Below are 24,506 nucleotides of genomic sequence, written 5' to 3' on the forward strand. Positions count from 1 at the left end.
AAGTTGGTACAAGAGTTGTTTATTTTTAATCAATAATAAATCTGACATATCATGGAAAGTTTTCCTGAAATTTTTTACCTGACGGGAGATTCCATCCTCTGTGGCATACCAGGTGGCATACCAACCATACCTGGAGCACCTGGTCGCGCTCCCATCATGCCCTCGGGTCGTATTCCACCAGTCCTCTGTAACATAACCTGTTGTTCTCGCTGTCTTTTCTCTTGCTCTAGTTTCTCCTGCAAAGATAGGGATAGACTTACAATATACTGATAAATTATTTAGTATTACAAACACAAATGCTTGAGTTTCATTTACAAGTTTTAAGGACAGCCTTTTTCTTCATATATACTGTACAAATAGGTCCACATCTTTAAAATAACCTATAAATGGTAGACACTCAACCCATTTAATGCAGGCTTCAACAGTTTTCTTTTCACAGTTTTAGTTCACATATCTTTATTAATTTTTAACTTTGTATTAGCTAATACAATCTTGAGTTACATGAATTACTGGTAAAAACATGGTTTCAGTTCCTTTAACTCACCACAGATTTCAACTGTACCTGTTCAAGAAGGTCTTGTATCAATAATGGTTGGTCTTGCAGCAACGCTGTACGACCTTGACCTGTTGATGTCGTCACTGTTGACCCAGTTGTTGCCATGGTACCCATGCTCGCAGAATGAACAATATTCTGTTGAGACATAAATGACTGTGGAGGCTGAGAACCAGGAGTTGATGCACGCATTCCAGACATGCCGGGAAACACACCTTGAACTTGACCTGGTTTCCCTGGTGATGATGGTGGATGACCTTGAAATGGTGGTCTCTCCAGCCTCATCACTGGATGCATTGGTCTCATGCCTGGTGTGGTCATATCACCTGACACTTGAGGCTGACCGGGCATAAGTTGTTGTTGTGATAATGGTAAAGAGGTTGGGGGTCGGATCCCAGGAATCTGCTGTCTCATGCCAGGCTGATTGAAAGGATGACCTGCCTGGCCCGGTACCATTCCACGTGGAGGTGGCTGTCCCTGCATGTATCCCTGCTGAAACTGTCCCTGAGGATATTGTCCAGGTTGACCTTGAATATTTGCTCTCGGTGACCTTTGCATTGGAAAGGCTGCAGGTGGAGTATGTGAGGGACTGTATGATGTAGGCAATGGTGATCCTTGACCCATTAATACTGGCACAGATTGTCCAGCTGTCCCTGGCATAGCAAATGGAGATTGGGTCCCTGGGTTGGCACCAGCATAGGGTGATTGTGGAGCAGAAGCAGGAGTAGTTGCAGACGGTGAAAATGGAGACTGTACTGAATGCTGTGAGAAAGGTGATGGCTGCTGTGTAAGCTGACCTTCACCCGGTGTCCTTGGCGATGGCTGACTCTTTGGAGAAGGCATAACCTTTGGAGAAGGCATACCAGAGGGAGATGGCTGCCCAAACAATGCAGCCTGATGAGGGGATGGAGCCCCTGGTGTGTACTGACCACCACTTATGGATCCTGCTGGTGTCATGGGTGTTCCTGGGGCAGATGGAGTTCGAGTCTCAGAAGCATCAACACTTTCAGTCTTTATGACCTGTGGTGGTTTCTTACCGACATCTCCAGGCTTAACCTCTTCTCCCTGCTTTTTCTGGCTGAACTCCAGGAATTTGGCTTGAAACTCGCTTACACTCTGTTTGTCCCCTTCTCCTTTCTCTCCTGAAGTAAGAAATATCGCCATGTAATACAGGGTATAAACAAAGTGATACTTAATTTATGCAATATTGCAATGTAATATAAGGTTTAAATACTGCAAAACTTGAAGTATGTAATATTGCCATGAAAACTCAGGCTAAAACACAACCAAACTTGTTGTTAAGACAATATGACAATGAAAACTATGTAATACACTTAACCTGCAAAAAGGCAGCATTGGACTTTTTTTATTAATTTTGTAAAAAATTATACAAGTTTATCTTCTTTAAGGAGCTCCTACCTATGTTTAAGAATGCTCATTTTTTCCAAGTGAAAATATACAACAATATTAACAAGAGCCATGTCAACATGGCCATCCCCCACCGAATGTGTTTGCTCATTGGAAGAATGTATAATTTTTATGTAGTAGAACAGAATAATTCTATTTTAAGAGGTCTTTTGGTAATGAAAACTGATGGCTATAGTGATTACAGATTTGAAACCTATGTGAATACTGATGAATGAAAATAACAAAGGGCAATAACTGAAAAATAATGCAGGGTAGGTTATCATTCTTGTGTGCTGCATCCCTCCTCAGTAAAATCTATCCACCTATGAAGTTTCAAGTTGATACCTCAAATACTTTTTGAGAAAAAAATTGAATTGAAAAATTAAGTATGAACAAGAGGGCCCTGAGGTCGCTCACCTGTATATAGGCCCCACCAACCCCCCCCCCCCCCCCCAAACATTGCAGGGCCAATCTAACCCAAGGGCTTTTATTTGCACAAACTTGGTAGACACCCATAAGAAGATGTTTCATGCTAAACATCTAAGCTCTAGCTCATTGGGGTTTATAAAAGAAGATTTTTTTAAAGATTTTACTATACACATATAGTTAAAAACAATGACACCCCTGGGGCCGGGCCAGTTTTGACCCCAGGGCTTTTATTTGAACAAACTTTGTAGACACTTACTAGAAGATGTATCATGCTTAATATCTAAACTCTAGCTATTTGGGTTTTTCCAAAGATTTTAAGTTTTTGCTATACACATATAAAGAAAATCAATGACCCCCGGGGCGGGGCCATTTTGACCCCTGGTCTTTTACTTAACAAACTTGGTAGACACCTATTAGGCCACAGAAAATTAATCTTTAGACTCTCATCCCCGCCCGCCCGTATCAAAATCTTTCCGCCCCAAAATAATTTATTTTCATAAAAAAAAAAAAATGTTCATTTCCAGGGTTCCCTCTGGGTCAAAATTAGTTTCATCTTCACATGTTCCCGAAGTGTCACACAATTGATGACATAATTGATTATACGGTACCCGATTATACAGTTTGGTAAACAAACTAATAGTGCGTGACCTTTCACATTTGGGCCGCTTATGTAATTGACGCGGCCGCTTATGACATTTAAGTGTACTAGTTGTCGGATGCTTTTATCTTACGTTGGCGCCAGTTAAATTCGCAAATTAAAGATTTTATGCGCCAGAATTAATATTTTGTCGCATTTGAAGCCATTGGCGATCGACAGCGGGAACCCTGCATTTCGCAGACGTCTGTGGACGAAAATTCGTCCGAAAATCGTGGTTGAATATTCGCGGGACGAACACATAAAAATCAGACTGAGGTTTACAGCGTCTAGTGATCAAGATTTTAAATACGTTCGTTTTCGATCAGTAAAATTGTCAAAATGTTCGTCATATGTGAAATATATGATGCAGTAAACAAGAAAACTGTTTGTGATTGGTTTGGGTTTAGTTTTGATCAAAATCTGGGTGGAAATGATGCGACGTTCATCAATATATTCATACATTTCTGTTTTTTTTTTCAGGTCTTAAAAGTGCTGGATAAAATAAATTATAAATTATAAATTCCGCCCACCCGCCCCAATTATTTCTTGAACCTGGATGAGAGTCTAAAGATTAATTTTCTATGGCCTTAGAACATGTTTCATGCTAAATATCTTAGCCATAGCTCTTTGAGTTCTTTAAAAGAAGATTTTTTAAGTTTTTACTATATGCATATAGGGAAAATCAATGACCCCCCAGGGCGGGGCCAATTTTGACCCCAGGGCTTTTATTTGGACAAACTTGGTAGACACTTATTAGAACATGTTTCATGCTAAATATCTTAGCTCTAACTCTTTTGGTTCTTTAAAAGAAGATTTTTTAAGCTTTTACTATATGCACATAGGGAAAATCAATGACCCCTGGGGCGGGGCCAATTTTGACCCCAGGGCTTTTATTTGAACAAACTTGGTAGACACCTATTAGAACATGTTTGATGCTCAATATCTTAGCCATAGCTCTTTGAGTTCTTTAAAAGAAGATTTTTTAAGTTTTTACTATATGCATATAGGAAAATCAATGTCCCCCCGGGGCGGGGCCAATTTTCACCCCAGGGCTTTTATTTGAACAAACTTGGTAGACACCCATTAGAACATGTTTCATGCTAAACATCTTAGCTCTAGCTCTTTGGGTTCTTTAAAAGAAGATTTTTTAATTTTTTACTATATGCATATAGGGAAAATCAATGACCCCCCGGGGCGGGGCCAATTTTGACCCCAGGGCTTTTATTTGAACAAACTTGGTAGACACTCACTAGAAGATGTTTCATGCCAAATATCTAAGCTCTAGCTCTTATGGTTTTTTAAAAGAAGATATTTAAAGTTTTTTCTTTCGGTTGCCATGGCAACCAGAGTTCTGCATGGAATTAAATTCTTTGAACAATTTTTAAAGGTGACCACCAAAGGAACATTCCTGTGAAGTTTGGATGAAATTAGTGGTTTATGAGGAGATGTCATTTAAAGTAAAAGTTTACGGACGGACGGACGATGGACGGACGAACGGACGCCGGACGAAAAGCGGTCACAAAAGCTCACCCTGTCACTTTGTGACAGGTGAGCTAAAAATAACAAAGGGCAATAACTCAAAAATTATAAAAGGTAGAGTTATTATTCTTGTGCAGTGCACACCTCCTGAGTGAGATCTATGCACCTATGAAGTTTCATTTTGATATCTCAAAGGCTTTTTGAGTTATGCTCTGGACAAAAATTAATTTTGAAAAATAACAAAGGGCAATAACTAAAAAATAATGCAGGGTAGAGTTATCATTCTTAAGCACTGCACTCCTCCTCAATGAGATCCATCCACCTTTGAAGTTTCAAGTTGATACCTCAAATACTTTTTGAGATAAGCTCTGGACAAAATAGCATAACAAAACAAAGGGCAATAACTCAAAAATTGTATAGGGAAGAGTTATCATTCTTGTGCACAACATTCCTCCTCAATAAGATCTATCCACCTATGGCATTTCATGTTGATATCTCAAACACTTTTTGAGATATGCTCCACTCAGGTGAAAAATTAGGTATGAAAAATAACAAAGGGCAATAACTCAAAAATTATGAAAGGTAGAGTTATCATTCATGTGCACTGCACACCTCCTGAGTGAGATCTATGCACCTATGAAGTTTCATGTTAATATCTCATAGGCTTTTGGAGTTATGCTCTGGACAAAAATCAATTTTGAAAAATAACAAAGGGCTATAACTCAAAAATCATGCAAGGTAGAGTTATCATTCTTGTGCACTGTACTCCTCCTCAATGAGGTCTATCCACATATAACATTCCTCCTCAATAAGATCTATCCACCTATGACATTTCATGTTGATATCTCAAACACTTTTTGAGTTATGCTCCACTTAGGTGAAAAATTAGGTATGAAAAATAACAAAGGGCAATAACTCAAAAATTATGAAAGGTAGAGTTATCATTCATGTGCACTGCACACCTCCTGAGTGAGATCTATGCACCTATGAAGTTTCATGTTAATATCTCATAGGCTTTTGGAGTTATGCTCTGGACAAAAATCAATTTTGAAAAATAACAAAGGGCAATAACTCAAAAATCATGCAAGGTAGAGTTATCATTCTTATGCACTGCACTCCTCCTCAATGAGGTCTATCCACCTATGAAGTTTCAAGTTGATAACTCAAATACTTTTAGAGATATGCTTCGGACAAAAATGTCGGACGGAAGGACGGAAGGACAGAAGGTCGGACGGACAGACGGAGACTATTTCTATATCCTCCGCCGAAAATTTTCGGCGGGGGATAATAATAATAGTACATTTTTATGCCATCAGTTTGGAAGAGACATTAAACATATTCTGATTTAGGTTTCTTTGGGTTATCTGTATTAAACATAGACTCTAAAATGCTAATTTTGTTATTTACTGGCCATTTCAATCACTTCCTAGTTCTTTCCACAACTATAGTCTGTCCCACCAAATTTGAATATTCCATTTTTTATTAAATATAATAGTAAAATCATTTAAATTAATGTCATGTTAATCCTGACGTCAATATCTCTAGGCATGTTTTTCATTTTTTTCATAAAGTCAGTAATATGGTCAAAATGTTAAAATTATAATTTTTTCCCGTTGACTTACGTTGTAACCTGACGTGACGTCCATTTCAAAATGGCGGCGCCCATACAGACGTCATTTAGGGTTCGTCTCACAATTAGCGTGAAATGTACTCGGTAATTATAAAAAAAATGATTATTCTTATTTACTTACTGATCAATAGCTGAATGTTATCATTAAAATGAAAAATGGAAACAAAGTTGGTGTCGAAAAGGCAATTTTACTAGCAAACCATTATTTAAAATAATCAATTTAAAATCGTTTGAAGTGAAATATCAGTAACCGCTTTATAAATTATAACACACAAAGATTTATATAATCATATAATAACCATGATACACTGTCGTATTTTATATTCTTTTTAAGAGAAAAAGAGCAATATTATGAAGTGATTTGATTAGATAGCTTTTCAATCAAGCGCGTATGTTGAATACTGCAACGCGTCGTAAGGGAACGGGAACACTAGCCAGAAGACTAAAAAAACAAGAGCTGTCCGTAAGACAGCGCGCTCGACTTTTTTAGTGCTTGCCTATAATACAAAACATTGACAGTTAAGGGCCATAATTCAAATAAAATCTTTGACAGAATTACCTTCTCCTGGACATGTTTGGGAATCATGATTGTAAACAAGTATTCCAACTTTCAAATTAATATCTCAAACAGTTCAGTCAAAAAGTGGACTGGTACTAAAAACTTAACCAAGATTCTAAGTCGATAAAAGGCCTTAATTTTTAAAACAAATCCTTGACAGAGTTACCTTCTCTTGCGTACAGATGGGGGTAATGATGTGAAATAGCATTAAAAGTTTCAAAACAATATCTCAAAGGGTTAAGGCAATAAGTGGATTTTACCCATATTCAATGTATTGTCTAAGTCAAAAAGGGGCATAATTCTGTCAAAAACCTTGACAGAGTTATGTCCTCTTGTCTGTTGATGAAGGTCGTGATGGTAAACAAGTATGGTCAGTTTCAAAGCAATACCTCCAATGGTTTTGAAATAAAGTGAGGTGGTACAAAAAACTTAACCAAGATTCTAAGTCGATAAAAGGCCTTAATTTTTAAAACAAATCCTTGACAGAGTTACCTTCTCTTGCGTACAGATGGGGGTAATGATGTGAAATAGCATTTAAAGTTTCAAAGCAATATCTCAAAGGGTTAAGGCAATAAGTGGATTTTACCCATATTCAATGTATTGTCTAAGTAAAAAAGGGGCATAATTCTGTCAAAAACCTTGACAGAGTTATGTCCTCTTGTCTGTTGACGAAGGTCGTGATGGTAAACAAGTATGTTAGTTTCAAAGCAATACCTCCAATGGTTTTGAAATAGAGCGAGGTGGTACAAAAAACTTAACCAAGCTCAATACACTTTTTAAGTAAAACAAGGGCTATTAATTCTGTCAAAAACCTTGACAAGAGTTATGTACTCTTGTCTGTAGATGGAGGTTATGATGGTGAACAAGTATGGTAAGTTTCAAAGCCATACTTGTAATACTTCTGAAATAAAGTGGGGTGGTACGAAAAACTTAACCAAGGTGTGACGCCAACGCTAACGCTAACGCCGACGCCGACGCCGACGCCGGGGCGAGTAGGATAGCTCCCCTTTTCATAGAAAAGTCGAGCTAATGATTCTTCGCTAATATTTAATTAACATAATTCTGTAGTTGTCTGAATGCTGTCCATTAGTATGTATCACGTCTATTTAAAAATAATTAGATTAACCAGGTCCGATGGGATAAAAAAATATGTTACCCTTCTTATTTCGGGTGCGATGTTCGTGCGTTAAAACTTTTCGTAGGTTTTAACTTTCACAACAGAAACCTGACGTTATAAATCGCCAACAAATATAACATATTAGCATGCAAATTTTAAAAGAAATATATAGAAAGGGGACTGATTCACTATATGTTCAGTATTGTTTTGCACAGAGTCTACTTTAACTAGCTCATTTGCTAATGAGAGAACACAGACTCGCGTGCGAGGAAAAATGTAAATTATAAGAATATAAAAATGCTTTCTAGTTTGAGCAACCAAACGTTGGCCTATACACTTTAAGCTTGTAAATACAGATTAATTTTCCGTCTCATAATTTAACAAAATGTCCAGAAATACCGGCAGTGATTTGATATTATTAAGAATAAGATTGAATTGGAGCGTTTAATCAGGGGCAAAAATTTTTTTTTGTAGACTCAAAGTGTTACATACTATGTTAATATGAAGGGGAGATCGAGTCAAAGAGAAACACAGAGTGATGTCCTAAATAATTATAGCCTTCCTAAAATTTGAAAATATTCAGTGAAAAAACAATAGCTATACTTTTTCCATTTTCAAGAGTTATAAACATTGTGCTGTCGAACTAAAATTGATGGGCCGTTCTTGAATTATGGATTTGGAACATACTGGATTATGATGTGTTTCATTTACATATTTCATTTGCTAACCCAGATAACTGCACAAATGGAACAATGTTTTAATAATGAGACGGATTATGAAAAAATCTGGATCATCATAAGTGTAAATGTCATGCCATTCAGGAGTTTCAATGTAAAAAAATGGGATCTACGGAACTGGATATAAACTGGCAATGAAGTGATCTTCAGAATGCGAATTTGTCGTGACGTTTATAAAGATTTATTTCGAAACTCATAGGGATTCTATTTAGCTTAAAAGTAAGTGCAATTTCTACTCCATGTCACTCGATGTTCTTGTTGCTTATTAATATTATTCATATTTTAAAGTTTTCTATCATGCATTGCAACGAAACTGTTACATCTTGTAGATCCAGCTTTGTAAAATAATCATGAAACGACCCCGAGAACATCATGTACATTTTAGAAACATGACACGTGCTTTCTCCCGTTCATCTCCAAATGAAGAGTACTTGCCGTAGAGAAATGAAACTTTGCTTTTACAAGAAAATTAGACACTTTAGAGAAAAATCCTGAAAAATCTCGAGGGTGACTTTTTTTTAGTTTACATAAAAGTTTTAATTTTTATTCAACGTGTTTTTATTAATTCATACCAGGCAAAAGATCATTTCCATTTTTAATGGGACAGACTATAGTTGAAATTCTTATCACCAATGTGTAGGTAAGATTCACAATTTTTCAAAAGTTCAAATAATAGTCTACCTTCATTTTCTTGTTTTGGTTGCGTTTTTATTTCAGAAAATTCATCTTCCTTTTTCACGTCTTTCTTCTGTTCATCCTGAGGCTTTACATCTTCCACAAGGTCATCAAAAATGGTCTTGTTATCAGAGCCAAGGTCAAGGTCAGGGTCTGCATACTTAAGAATATCAAATGTTCCATCTGCACCTAAAACACAATCATTGGTTTTACACATCTTACATTCTCTTTAAACAACATCTACCTGTGATAAATCCAGGTCAGCCTTGTAGCCTATTTACTAGCAAGGAACACAATAGGCAAAAACTAGTTCAATTGTATACAGTTAGCTATATTAAGAAGTTGAAGTTTTATAAGACATTAATCTACACTGGAATTAATCCATCTGCAAAACTTTGGTTTTGCTTAATGTAACACAAAGTTAACAGTTCTTCCCCAGAGACTTGCTGGATTTTTTAACCAGAACAAACCTGTTTATGTTAAACCTGCTGCAATCTAAGTTTACAATGAAACAAGAGGGCCATGATGGCCCTGAGGTCGCTCACCTGTATATAGCCCCCCCCCCCCCCCCCCAACGTTGCAGAGCCAATTTAACCCAAGGGCTTTTATTTGCACAAACTTGGTAGACACCCATAAGAAGATGTTTCATGCTAAACATTTAAGCTCTAGCTCATTGGGCTTTTTAAAAGAAGATTTTTTTAAAGTTTTTACTATACACATATAGTTAAAAACAATGACACCCCTGGGGCCGGGCCAGTCTTGACCCCAGGGCTTTTATTTGAACAAACTTTGTAGACACTTACTAGAAGATGTTTCATGCTTAATATCTAAACTCTAGCTATTTGGGTTTTTTCAAAGAAGATTTAAAGTTTTTGCTAAACACATATAAAGAAAATCAATGACCCCCGGGGCGGGGCCAATTTTGATCCCTGGGCTTGTATTTGAACAAACTTGGTAGACACCTATTAGAACATGTTTGATGCTCAATATCTTAGCCATAGCTCTTTGAGTTCTTTAAAAGAAGATTTTTTAAGTTTTTACTATATGCATATAGGGAAAATCAATGACCCCCGGGGCGGGGCCAATTTTCACCCCAGGGCTTTTATTTGAACAAACTTGGTAGACACCAATTAGAACATGTTTCATGCTAAATATCTTAGCTCTAGCTCTTTGGGTTCTTTAAAAGAAGATTTTTTAAGTTTTTACTATATGCATATAGGGAAAATCAATGACCCCCCGGGGCGGGGCCAATTTTGACCCCAGGGCTTTTATTTGAACAAACTTGGTAGACACTCACTAGAAGATGTTTCATGCCAAATATCTAAGCTCTAGCTTTTATGGTTTTTTAAAAGAAGATATTTAAAGTTTTTTCTTTCGGTTGCCATGGCAACCACAGTTTTGCATGGAATTAAATTCTTTGAACAATTTTTAAAGGTGACCACCGTTTGGATGAAATTGGCTTAGTGGTTTATGAGGAGATGTCATTTAAAGTAAAAGTTTACGGACGGACGACGGACGGACGAACGGACGCACGCCGGACGAAAAGCGATCACAAAAGCTCACCCTGTCACTTTGTGACAGGTGAGCTAAAAAAAAAACCTAGCCAAATAATTGTGCATAAATATTTGAAGAACCAAAAACTTGCTATATGGCTTGTTTGGAGGAACTCTGAAATACATATTTAACACACTGTTAAGAAGTGAAGAAGACTAAACATGTATTTTTCATAAAAGAAAGTAATGCAGCTTTCATATGTTTGGTGTAATAACACTATAAGCTCAAAGGTATATAAATATATAAAGAACTTACTAAAGAAGTCCGCCAATTCATCAGTATCATCAGTTTTCTCCTCTTCTGAAGAAGCAGATACTTTGTGTCCACCAGGACCTATTCTTACACCTGCTGCTTTCTTCTCACTAATGCCTTCTGCTGCAGCAGGGACTGTCGTCTGCTGTGGTGTCTTACCAGGTGGAGCTGCACCTCCCCCCTCATGTGGCTGCTGACCTGGAACATAGCCAAGTTTTTTCGCCTCTTCTTTGATCTTTTCTTTCAGTTCCTGAAGGATTGTCTCTTGGCTGGGCTTTGCCTCACCTGGCTGAGGTGATGGTCCTTGTGCTGGCTGCTGGAATGCTTCCCTTGGGACCGGAGGTCTTTGAGGTCTCATCCCAGGTGGAAAACCTTGGCCTGTCATCTCAGTATAACCTTCTGCAAAGAAAATTCTCTTCAAGTTATAAAGATGCTTACTTTTATCTAAAAGTTCATCACTATGCTACACAATTTGAAAGCTACAAGTATATAGGTAAATGGCCACTTTTATTCACATTTTATCTGTTAATTAAAGTCTTGATCAAAAGATTTTAAAGACTTGATCAAAAGATTTTAAAGACTTGATCAAAAGATTGATGTAAAAAGAATTTGGATCCAGAAAACAAACTGAATATAAAACCCCTAAAATGAACCTATTTTTATTGATGGGGGAAAACCACATTCCCCACAAATTTCTATATGAAGAAATGAAGTATAGAAAAAAATGTATCAAGTACAGATACCTTGTTTTTTCCTCTCAGCTTGCTGTTTAAAGAATTCCATCATTTCATGCTTCTGTGCATCACTCTGAGTTCCAGTCTGCTGTTATAAAACAAGTGATATATAAATGAATCTTTACTTTACTAAACAAACTTTAAAAGTAAGTTAAGCAGTGTTCCCAAAACCTTTGTGAATAATGATGCAATATAAAAATTTGATTGAAAAGTTATTTTAGAAAGGAAAGCAAAGTAAGTTTTGGTGCAATTTTTTTTTAACTTTGTGCAAAACGTTGTAGCTTTAGTGACCTTTCTGTGTATTATTAAAAACATTTTACATAACAAAAAGCCCAAAGAATCTGTGTAGTGTAGAACCACAGATAATCCCATAAGCTATCTGAATTTTATTTTAAAGAAGGAGAATCTGACTGAAACCACTTAACCAGGAAAATACATGTATGTGGTGCAAGCCACTTAACTAGTACAAGCCTACTTGATAGGGTAAGCCTCTTAACTAGGACAAGCCAATTACCAAGGACAAGCCATTTAAATAATCAGAGTAAGCCACTTAACTAGGACAAGCCACTTTAAAAGGAGAGGCTACTTATCTAGGACAAGCCAATTTACTAGGACAAGCCTCAAAACCAGAGCAAGCCACTTCAATAGGACTAGTCTCTTAACAGGTCATAACTAGAACAAACTTCTTCACCAGAACAACCATTTAACGACAAGGACAAAACCACTTAACTAGGGTGAGCCACTTAATCAGGTCAATGCACCCTCACTATGCTAAACTGTGTATAATGAACTTGTCCTTACATTAATTAGGAACTGCTCAAACTAAATTACAGGGATTTAAATATCAAAATGATTTAATTTGTCAATCAACAGTATTCAGTCAGGCTGCAGGACAACTTTATACTTGAAGGCAAAGGTTTATCCTCATTCAAAGATAAAGCGTCATATGTTCGCAACAATCTGCAAATGTCTACACTGCAATACCTTTTTATAAGACTTATTTTGCTAATGTGAAATGTTTATTCAATGCAATTTTGAGAATGCATATTGTCAAATGTAAGTATAAGACTCAAGATATTAAACATTATACACAAATAAAACATTTTAAAGAGGTGTAATATAAGTTTTTATCTCACATCAAATATTGAAGTTCTGAATGATCAAAATATAATTGTTATCAAATATGTATATCAAACTGAGTTTATATTTGCAAATGTTCCCCAAAATTTATACGACAAATAGAAAATTATTATCATCTTTCCTGAGACTCTGCAAAAAATTATGAAAATTGTTTCTACACAATGTATTATTCATCCCAGTACCTCCTCACAACAGTATAAGAAAACCCTCCAGAAAGTTTATTGCTCATTGTAATGCAATAACTGCTATATTGACCCATGCACACATTTTATATAAGTTATATCGGTCATGCATTAATTGAGATGAAATGCTAACATGGACGAAATGTTTAAATACATGCAAAAGGCTTTGGCAATCACCATTCAACTCTTCATGTTCAAATGTCAATCCAGCCAAATTTCTTCTTCTTAACAAATTCCAAAACATATAAAGCTCAGCTTCATGATATGAAAGGAGATGTAGCAGGTCAAAGGTCAATGTTTAAGGATATAATAGCAGGTCAAAAAGGTCAATGTATAAGGATATAATAGCAGGTCAAAAAGGTCAATGTATAAGGATATGATAGCAGGTCGAAGGTCAATGTATAAGGATATAATAGCGGGTCAAATGTCAATGAATAATGATATGATAGCAGGTCAAAGGTCAATGAATAAAGATAGAATTGCAGGTCAAATGTCAATGAATAAGGATATAATAGCAGGTCAAATGTCAATGAATAAGGATATGATAGCAGGTCAAAGGTCAATGAATAAAGATAGAATTGCAGGTCAAATGTCAATGAATAAGGATATAATAGAAGGTCAAATGTCAATGAATAAGGATATAATAGCAGGTCAAAGGTCAATGAATAAAGATATAATAGCAGGTCAAATGTTAATGAATAAGGATAAAATAGCAGGTTAAAGGTCGATGAATAAGGATATACTTGGTAAAGGAGCTTAAATGTGATTCCTATGAACAACAAAGTATGTGGATCAGATATTAATAGTCTGACAAAAAACTATCATAAAAATGCAGACTTTTTTTGCAAATCAGAAGTAACAAATATGGAAATTTCTGGTTATTCCTTTAAAATAAATTGCTCTTATAGTCTAACTGCTAAAGGGAGAGCACCTTTACTATGAAAAAGGGCCGTAATTACAATTAAGCAGTATCCAGTAAAAACAGTATATAAAAGGTTTGACCCAGATGTAATGTTTTCAAGTTCTTATTGAACTACTCAGACCTGATTAAAACATACAGATAATAGCAGCTGATGATGGTGTTAGTACATTGACAAAGCAAAAGTACAACAGTGCATACAATACAATAATAGTTATATATATTTTTATTCAGGTTGACCAGGAGTAAATTCACAAGTTTAGACACACAACATATAGCATTCTCTCTTTTATATCATAATTCCAAATACATCTCTCTTCAATAATCAATATCATTACTGTAAAGAGCAAAAACATTTTCTCACTACAAAAATGTAAGATACATGATATCATAAAATGATGTCTCAGTTGTCAGACCTGCAACCTTCTCCTCCTTTGACAAATTTATTTATATACCTTTAAATACCAAAATTTTAGAAAGTAGTAAAAATATCAATTAACCATGCTCAATTTATAATAAACTGGCTAAATTAAACTGAGCCTACAACATTGTCAATTTTGCAGTTTTGAAATTATTTGTGGAATTTATCTTCTCATTTTCAACATCAATCAAGAAAACATACTTGTGAATAAACTCCTGACATCCCTCTGTCCTCCAATTAAGATTAATGAATACAATTACAAAGTGTTCATCTAAGCATGCATTTGGAGGTGAGTATTAATGGATAATGGTTAAGAGTTTATTGAAAAATTATAAGCATGCAAAGTTTAAATTGTTGAGCAGTAACGGGTTAAAGCCTCCAGTCTCGTCGTGCCACTTACCGCAGCTGCATGTAGAGACTGTGCTAGATTGGGCGGAAACATCCTGGACAGCGGAGAAAACTGTTGTCGGTTGGCGACGGCAAATATCCGCTGAAGCTACCAGGAGGGCAGTGTGAGAGAGAGAAAGATAGAGTAGAGAAAATAGGTTTTAAATAACACAACACCACGTGACATGATACACTGGGAATCAGCCACACAATAATTCTCCTTTAGTCCTCTTCCACAAACTCATCTATTTTTAATAAATAATTTTCTAGCAAAAGATTTGAATTTTTCTAGCTTATTTCAGTCAAGTTAAATTTGTCAATAATTCTGTGATGTAATATTTTTTTCCACATGGACGATCGCCATTACACATTGTCTTCAACTAAATTTAAATGTTTTAAAAGACATATTTTAGCTGTGCATGGAACTCAAGCCCTCAAGACTCGGGCACTTTCTGTTTTCCATAGTGATGATAAAAAGCACAGATACAAGACAAAAATCGTCAGACATTTTTTATCAAAACACTTAGTGCTCAGGTGAACAAAATATTTACAACTTAAAGAGATCCCATGTTACCAGATTAAAGTTTTTCTTCCTTCAAACTTAGTTAAGAAAATAATGTGCTCATGAAATTTTTTTTTAAAAATGTGTAGAAAAAAAATCAATACAAACTTAAGAAATGACACAAAAAAGTATAATTTTGTGGTAGTGCAAAACACTCTATTTTCAGTAACAAAAATAAAGTATGTGTTCTGTGGAAGATTACTTAAGAAAAGAAAATAAAATATTAATATAGCTTCTAGTTTTGTTATTGAAAGAATACCACTTGTTGAATGTAATATTTCAAAATAAATTTGTCAATTTGATATTATGAGCACATAATATCACACTTGACGTAAAGTTAACTGGTCGGACTAGTAATCTAAGGATTGCTGGCCATGTGGGTTTAAACCCCACCTGGGGCAAGCCGTTGTTTCCTTGAGCAAGAAACTTTGCACTACTTGCTTAGTTAGTACTGGTTGGTTCCAAGAAAGGAATCGAGAGTGTTTCAATAAGCTTGTAGCTTTCAACACAATCAAACTAAAATAAATTCATCTAAACTAATATCATACTTATATAATAAATGCATCAGACATTGTTGTTATGATCAACATTTTTCTCAAGTTTGACAGTAGGGGATGATACTTTTAATTTATACAACACTAAGTGTACTCCATTTCAGTTATATTACCTTTGAAATAGTACACATTTAACTCTTACTAAGCTTCATTTGTATAAAAGACCAGTACAGCTTTGAACTTGGAATGCCGTCCCCTGTTATGGTTTTAAATTAATATCAATATAAGCAGCTGACAGATTGGAGACTGCTCAAACTGCAAAGAAGTACAGGCCGGTCTGGCTATATACAAGTAGGATAATCTTTTATCATAACCAACATTCAAAGGGTAAAGGTAAAACCTTGTAGCTTTATACATTTACAGATTTATATAGAATTATCAATTCCATACAAAGCAGAAATATTGTTTACTTTATTTTTCTTACAACTTTCAAGAAATCCATTAACATAGTACTTATCAAGTGGTATTCTTTCACAAACATTCTAATATATTAACTACTGTCATTAGATAGATATATTATCACACAGCTCAAACTGTTGCTAACATGACCTTTACAGAACAACAATTGCCAGCTTGGCTATAAAATCATTATTTCTGCCATTTGAAAATCTTGTTTCACTGTCAGTCTGTTTGGAGCTAGTAATTCTTCCTATGCAACCAGTGCAGACCAACATCAGCCAGAACATCCACTTGGTCTGATCATGGAAGGAAATGTTTGCTATTCAGTCAGAACATAATTTTGACCCCCCCCCTCCCCTCGCCTTCTCTCTAATCCAGATTCAAAGATGGCATTTACAATATTAAGATTGGCAAGGAATTAATTGCAACAAACTGCTGCATGGCTCTTTTAAAGGTCATATCTACAACAGTTTTTGACTGTATTGTTAAAAATCTTGGTTTTCTATAGGTTGCACAATTGAATCTCTTAATAAATAATATACAGTATTGTACAATCATTTGCTTGAAATATTTTGACCTCTTATATTATAAACAGTTTACTTGGGTTTATGTTTATTTGAATTTTATTGGACATTTTGCACAACCTAATTATATGCTACATATTTACCTATGTTGAAGGGCATTGCTTTCATTTAGATTAATCATTATGGGGAATATATAATACTTCATAATTATTTTCTTCATTTCTTTTTTTAATCAGTAATCAATTCATCAACAACACACTTGTTAACTGAAATATGTGCTTAGATTTGAACTTTTTGTGTTTCCACAGTAGAAAATGCTGTTCTTTACATAAAACAGAATATGTACTAATTAAGAACACAATGGCAGGACATTATATAAAATATATTTATATGCTCTTTGATTCTAGCTGTATGGATTTCTAGATCAAGATGTGCTACATAGAAAAATTCAGGTAGTGCTTTCATTATTAGAACTATTATCCCAGACATGGACAGTAATTTAAAGATGGAATCTCAGAAATATTATTCTGAAATCAAATCAAAAGGTTCTTTACCAAGACTAAGTTAAACATATCCCGATTATAAATGATTAGCAAACTATAAAGTTACTATAAGTTCTTCTACAAAACAACAATAAATAAATCAGGGTCCAAAGTCATTCATTTATTATCCTTACCCTGCTGGAATCGAAAGTGATCTACAAATTCAGCAGGTTAAGTATTAAAATGAAGACCAGTCTAGCAACTCTGTCATTTGATTGGCCAATTTGAATTATACATTTCAAATTGACCAATGGCAGGGCTACATTTCCAGACTGGTTTCAAATTTTCAGAAAAATTACTTTGGAACCTGTTTGACAACAAATAATTAGCAGAAGCAACCGTTTTAAAGAGAGGAAGGTAAATAAATTCACTCATAGTATATCATACTGGGTTTTGTTATATTTATATACATAATATAATATTGATATCTTGTCCCATTTCATTTACCTTGGGATCCTTGGGTCTTTTGACCAACTACATGTGCAAGAAATATGAAACATTAGTAAACATTTTAATCAACTTTATGTTATATACATAAATATACTAATTTAAATTGAAAACTCTATGTTTTTGTCATCATATTCAGTGTTTCCTAACCCAAACAGTATAAAACTGACAATATCATATTTACAGCCAAACCTGTTTTGAAAACCTATTCAGAAATGATAGTTTTCAACCTCTGAAGATGTATTTCATTGTAAGGTGATACTGTTTCTATATAGTATATTATAATTTTTCTACCATGAAACATGCGAGAATATCCAAAATTTACTTACAAGTTTTAAATAAGAATTTTAAGATATGATTCCAAGATGGTCTATAAGATTTTAATACAAGTTTGACTGTAATTTCTATTCTAACAATGTATAAACCACTTTGTTAATCATATAAATGTTATTGTTTTTATATGATCTCCAACAGAAGTACAGTTACAAGATGGTATTTTAAAGTATGGGTTATCAGAAAACTATGCAAGAACCGACACAAAAAGCATTATCCAAATATTAACCACACGTCTTTAGTGTTTAAATATAGAAATGAGAATATCATCTTGTAATTGTATTTGTAAGATGTTGGAAACCTGTGACATATTTTAACAAGATTTACTAAAATCTAAATGTGATATAATAGTTTAAAATATTATGATTATACTTACAGCTGAGGTCTCTGGTGGAAGTCTCATTCCTGGATGATGGGGCATCTCCATTCTAGGTCTCTGACCTCCCTGGAACATCTCAGGAGGCATCCCTGGGGGCCTCATCATGCTTGGATGGGGTGGACGGAATGGATGTCTGAACTGTTGACCTGGTAACATATGACCTTCACCTCCCGGCATAGAGGACATTCTCTGCATAGGAGGCCTCTGCATTCTATTATGAGGAGCACCTGGAGGTTGTGGGAACTGATCCATGGCCGAGGAAGTCTCTGGGCGATCAGACGTTGGTGGCATGTTAAACTGCTCCTCTGTACTGGCAGCTGGTTGAGGGGCACTCATTTGCCTTTCAAACCTGTGTGGCATCTGACCGGCTTGGGGGTGCGGTGTTCCCGGTGGATGTGCATATGGATCTTGTTCAGGCCCTGGCCACATGCCTGGTTTCAAAGGTGGCCTTGGACCCATTCCTGCCTGTGACCGCGGAACACCTGGTCCGAATGAATCCTGCTGAAGCCCAGCATTTGGTCCATAAGGATCAGGTCCTCGAACAGGGCTTCTAAACTGGTCTTGTTGGGGTAGATGCTCCCCTGGCCGAGGTGTTGAAGGAGGTTGACTGTAAGGATCTACAGGTTTTCTATTTGGAGACTGCCCCATAGCTTCAGCTCTAGGAGTTCCAGGTGGTACATTGTACTCAGCACCAGGCTGGCGTGGGGTAGTTGGAGGAACAGCATATGGGTCCTGGGAGCGAGGTGTTGGTGGCATGTGATGATAAGGATCCTGTTGTGACCCTGGAAACCCTTGAGGACTAGGTTGACCAGGTGAATGACCTATAAAATATTTAAGAAAGGTTTACCTTTTTAAAAACATTAAATAACTTTTCTTTACACTTTTTCTATTTACTACAATACCAACATAAAAGCTATGCATGGAAACACAAAGTTATCAATTCCAGTGAAACAAATGTACTCTTCTAAATGAAAAACAGATATTTTTCAATAATAAAGTTATATCTCATTGTGTGAAATTAAGAATTATGGCTCTTATTCATGAAGTTTAATAGAATGCTCAGTACAGAAAGTTTTCCATAAAGTGCACTGAGTAGCATTTGGTGCCAATTTTAATAATGATTGACCAGTTTTAGTACATCAAAGTCAACCAAATATTTTTCATGATGAATCGAAAATTTGTTATTTCTGATGACTATTGTATTATAATTCTATAAATCCTACCATCAGGAGTGCCTGGCATCATTTGTGAACCATGCCTCATTGGAGATTGTATTCCACCTGGGCTAGAATGTATAGGGCTCTGCATCCCTGGTGGTCCTACAATTCAAGCATATACCATGTAACATACAGTGTATATACATAAAACTTCTGGAGAATGGGAGTAAAGTACATTTAACAAAATTAAACAGTGAATTCATAATTGCAGACTCCAAATCAGTTCATGACAGATAATGCCATGTGCAACATTTCATTATCAACGCATCTCTATGATGTATGTAGTAATGCATAATGTTGAACATCTTTGACTCAGTTCAACAAGAAATGCAATGTTTACTGTTATATAACCAATTCAATTTAGGTTTAAGAAGAAACAATCTAACTTCATTAATACTAATACATTACAGTACAAATTTTAACTATTTTGTATTCCAAAACATTGTCCAGTTGGAAACTTTAATAAATTTGTTACCTTCAGGACTTGGGAACATCTCAGGTGCCCTCATCCCTGGCATACCAGGAAGATGACCTTGTTGTTGTTGTTGCTGCTGTTGTTGTTGTTGCATAAGGGCTTCGCTCTTCTTCCTGCGTTGTTCTGGAGTAAGTTTCGCCTGAGCTTTTGCTTTAATGTTACCTCTGTTCTTTCTTGCCTTCAGCTGAAATATAAACAAATTATATTGCACACTTGTAACATCACTTTTCATTGGACAATTGAAATGTTAATATTATCTATATATTATGTAGGATATAGGATAGAAAAATCAACAACACATGAATTTTAATTGTTATTTATCATTGTTTCGGCTTAATAAATATTTATTAAGTATAATAGTCTATATATTATCTATATACTATCAACACTGGCATTACTAAGAAAGGAAAACACTTTGAAAAACTTACCAGATAAGGTTGCTTTTCATCTGGTGTCAGTTTTCTCCAGATTTTGGCAATATGCTTCGATCTCTCAGACCAATCTGTAAGGTAATAATTACATTAAAAGTTAGTTTTATTTCTAACTTCAAGCCTTAATTTAAAGTTTCAAAAGGAAATTTTATTCTGTGAAAGAAGAAGTTGTGGAATTCAGTACTAAGAGATAGAATGAAAATACAGTATTGTTTTATGTCAAACCTATCACATCCCTTAAATTATTTTCTTTTTTATCAGTTTAATGTTTTATTCCAAAAAAAAAATGTATTATAACTAGAAAAACATACCTGGATATTGTATTTTAAGTTCCGGATGGCACAGATTACAGTACAGTATAGGGGAGATGGTGGCATTATCACCAAGGTCTTCATCTGACTCCCATTTCTGCATATTGCGTCTGCTACTATCATTTATTGCTGGGTCGTCAGGCAGTTGATGCCATCCAGTTGGTGGCATAAAATTTGGAGGGAATTGCGCAGCTTGAGGTGGTGGTGGTCTTCTGCAAGGAAAAAGAAATAAATTATAGATAAGAGCTCAGTGCGTAAAACAATTCAAAAGTATTATAGATAATTTTCAATATTCTATGACTTTCCTGCCTGTACAACAAACAAAAAATCTTACACCATTAATCTGTGAAATGTGTAGGACTTGACAGCATAATGGACATGCATGGATAAAACTTTATGCCTCTCCCCCCTCAGAAAATTACGGACAAAGATACTAATAAGTATTAATTAGGCCAACAGTATAAGGTTTGGTACAACTTATCAGATGTGCAGATGAGGCTTGCAATATAATGGTGACATAATGGGAGTCCTTATAACCACTGACAAACATCTACACATATACATTATTTAGGCTGACAACATTGTATTCTTACAAGACAATGACAATACTGTTAGAACAATTTCTATAGTAACATTATTTCCCAAAATGTGTAAAAAAAACATTTAATCAGTAATCCCTAAAAATATTGAACAGGAGCTTCTTAATTGCAAAACCACTATCCATTTTATATTATATCAACTGTTATTTGTTTATGAATTCAATTATTGCAAAGAGAATGCACTATTAGAATGTAAATTCTACTCATCTATTTATTTGCTTTAATTTATATTGAATATTGTGTATAATTGTGTATACTTACTGGAAATTTTGTGGAGGAAAACCAGGAAATGATGGTCTGATAGGCATTTCAGGTAAACCTTGGCCATGTCCTGATGACATAGGTAACGGAAAACCTTGTCCTGCAAACATGAAACATAAATCTTATAAATAACTGTTAAATCAGTTCATTTCTTTTACTTCAAATACATTTCAAAGTTATAGACATCCGATACTTACAGAACCATAATCCTTTATTGATACGTACTTGTAGGGTTATTCTGAAGAGACTTCTCAATTCCATAACTTCATTTCATTGATTTTTGCTACTGATAGGTTATAGTAGATTTCAAGTAAAAATGGCATTATTATTGTTGTAAGAAGATTTCCCAGCTTTACTAATGAAGGCTGACCTCAGGTGGCCTTCCATGTACTTTCTTTTGGCACCAGCAGGTACCAAAGTAAAACTGCCAACTTTATTCAAGCTTGTTCATCACAACAAAGAGTCCAATGTACCTGACTTAATTTGAACCCATAGCTGTGAGGGACAAAAAATTTTAATCAGTGGCCGTCATCACTGAGTCAAAAAAGGCCCAGATTTTAATACTTGACTTTTATAAATGAATATTGATAACATAATATACCTTGTGGTGGTAACTGAGGGGGTTGTTGAAGACCAGGAAGTGGAGGTGCAGGCTCGTGTGGGTGTGCTGGATGTGGCACTGGTGGCAAGCTGGGTTGCTGGGCAGCCTGGGATGGACCTTGAACTGGACCTTGCTCACCTTCACCTTGCATAACAACCTTGAATACATCCTCCACTGTCTTACTGTCAATATGCTGCAGACCAGCTGATAACAAAAGTATACAAAATGTTACTATCTATAGTTCATGATAACATGCTAATATTCTGAAAATCTTCATATGAAATTAACATATAATTATATATTCTACAATTGCATAGTCAATATTTAACTCATAGCTTAAACTCTTCAATAGAAAGGGATCGTAAGTTTGAGCTCAGCTCCTGCCACAATGTGTCCTTCATTTCACACTAGTACTGGTTGGTTCAAGGAAGCAGACTCCAGGTGCAAATAAGCTTATGTTTTCTATACAATTAAGTTTAATTGTAATAACTTTTTAATCTAAAATAATTGTGTGCACACTACTCCCTGGTAATTAAGGAAATGTTGTAATTGAACTTGAAGGAACATAATATTATTTTTTCCTATTAAAGCCAAGGGCACATGCAGGTCAATAAACTAAACTTTTACGAAAATTTTATTCTATTTACTTATAAATACATTGTAACATGTAAGTTACAATAACAGACACTCTACTTAAAACTTTTGAAAAATTACCATGTGGAAACTATCTTTAAGCTAACTAAATAAACTTGTATGAGCTGTATTTTAAAAGTTTAAGATCCTTTTTAGTTTAAAAGCCATATATTCTTAAATATACATCAGCATAATTATAGAAGCTTAACCCTTAACATATTGAATTTCTTAAATGGATTGGTCCAGCATTCAATTTTTGAACTGGTTATGATCAACTTTAGGGGTATCAAGATGAAAATCAAAGTTAGTTAGCCAACATTATAGAGTCTGGTCAAACTGACCTGGATCTAGGCTGATGGCAAAGGCTAATTACTTACTGTTCCAGCAGGGAATTTGTTAAACATTTAAAAAAGTACAAACAAATCTAGCAACAAAATTATGCAATTTAATTATATTCTAACCTGCATTAAGCATAGACAAGGTATTCTCTACTTCGTCCAGATCACCAAGGTTTTCTGTATCGGCAGGTTTAGGCTCTGGTGGCTTCGGTTCCTGCGCCTGGGCTGCTTCTTCTTCACCCAGAAGTGCTGTGTTCAAATCTGTGATGCACCAAAACTCACTAAGCATTTTTTCCGATTTTTTTTTATTTGAAAATTATTTCAAAGAAAGCTAGTTTATTTTTATAAAATAGTAAGTAAATAAACATTTATGTCTTTTAGTTAAGCACCACATACTTGATAAATGTTTAATGTCTACTAAGAAACAAACAAGGTGATATATAACTGTGCATGAGTCATATGGAGACGAGTTTTCATAAGGCTCTATCTTGCTAACAATTTCATAAATGATACAACAACCACACATATATATGTGTATAGATATAACTTTCGCAGAATTTACATTTACACCTGCCTTCTTGTTATTTGTTAACACTAAATGCTAACATCAACAGGAAGTGGTCACTGACAGCCAAACAAGAGAAAGTTGTTAGAAGAGGATAGTTTATTCCCACACATTGATATTTCAATACATATCAAATGGCAACAACCACAAAAAGTACAAAGCCTGGATACGAGAGCTATTTACCAGCCGATATCCCTTGAAATGGTAACACTGGGCTCAAAGTTATAAAACATTTTTTTGAGCTCTGTCTCAAATCACAGGATTTTCATTGGTCAGTCTATATTCTGTGGCAGATTCTGACCAATCAAATACCTAAGGTCTGAGTTTGAGATTAGAGAATATATAACTTCAGACATTGCTCAAAATCAATGCAAAAGTAAAGACTAGAAATTATGTCTGTGTTATAAACATATTATGATCATTTTTCAAAATTGATTTTTATATTAAAGGTGTATAAATCACATATACGGAGAAATGCAATTCTCACAAATATGTTACAAAGGACAAACCGTCAGATCTTAAA

At 35.1% G+C, this 24,506-nt stretch overlaps 1 protein-coding gene across 1 annotated transcript in view; it reads right to left on the reverse strand.

Annotated features, from left to right (window-relative positions):
- The window catches only part of LOC132727102 (uncharacterized), a 73,000-nt gene that overhangs the window by 25,669 nt on the left and 22,825 nt on the right, over positions 1-24,506 (reverse strand). Inside the window, exons 28-42 of the mRNA XM_060712507.1 lie at positions 23,542-23,679; positions 22,448-22,651; positions 21,847-21,946; positions 20,987-21,198; positions 20,673-20,746; positions 20,245-20,428; positions 19,776-19,871; positions 18,550-19,373; positions 17,841-17,867; positions 14,826-14,921; positions 11,773-11,851; positions 11,033-11,428; positions 9,230-9,412; positions 545-1,695; positions 79-236 (exon numbers count right to left, since the gene is read on the reverse strand). Of these exons, the coding sequence (XP_060568490.1) occupies positions 79-236; positions 545-1,695; positions 9,230-9,412; positions 11,033-11,428; positions 11,773-11,851; positions 14,826-14,921; positions 17,841-17,867; positions 18,550-19,373; positions 19,776-19,871; positions 20,245-20,428; positions 20,673-20,746; positions 20,987-21,198; positions 21,847-21,946; positions 22,448-22,651; positions 23,542-23,679 (3,922 nt within the window). The remainder of the gene's footprint in view (positions 1-78; positions 237-544; positions 1,696-9,229; positions 9,413-11,032; positions 11,429-11,772; positions 11,852-14,825; positions 14,922-17,840; positions 17,868-18,549; positions 19,374-19,775; positions 19,872-20,244; positions 20,429-20,672; positions 20,747-20,986; positions 21,199-21,846; positions 21,947-22,447; positions 22,652-23,541; positions 23,680-24,506) is intronic.

This window comes from Ruditapes philippinarum, unplaced genomic scaffold (assembly GCF_026571515.1).
Source record: "Ruditapes philippinarum isolate M1 unplaced genomic scaffold, ASM2657151v2 ctg870_1_1_1_1, whole genome shotgun sequence".
Taxonomy (NCBI): Eukaryota; Metazoa; Mollusca; class Bivalvia; order Venerida; family Veneridae; genus Ruditapes; species Ruditapes philippinarum.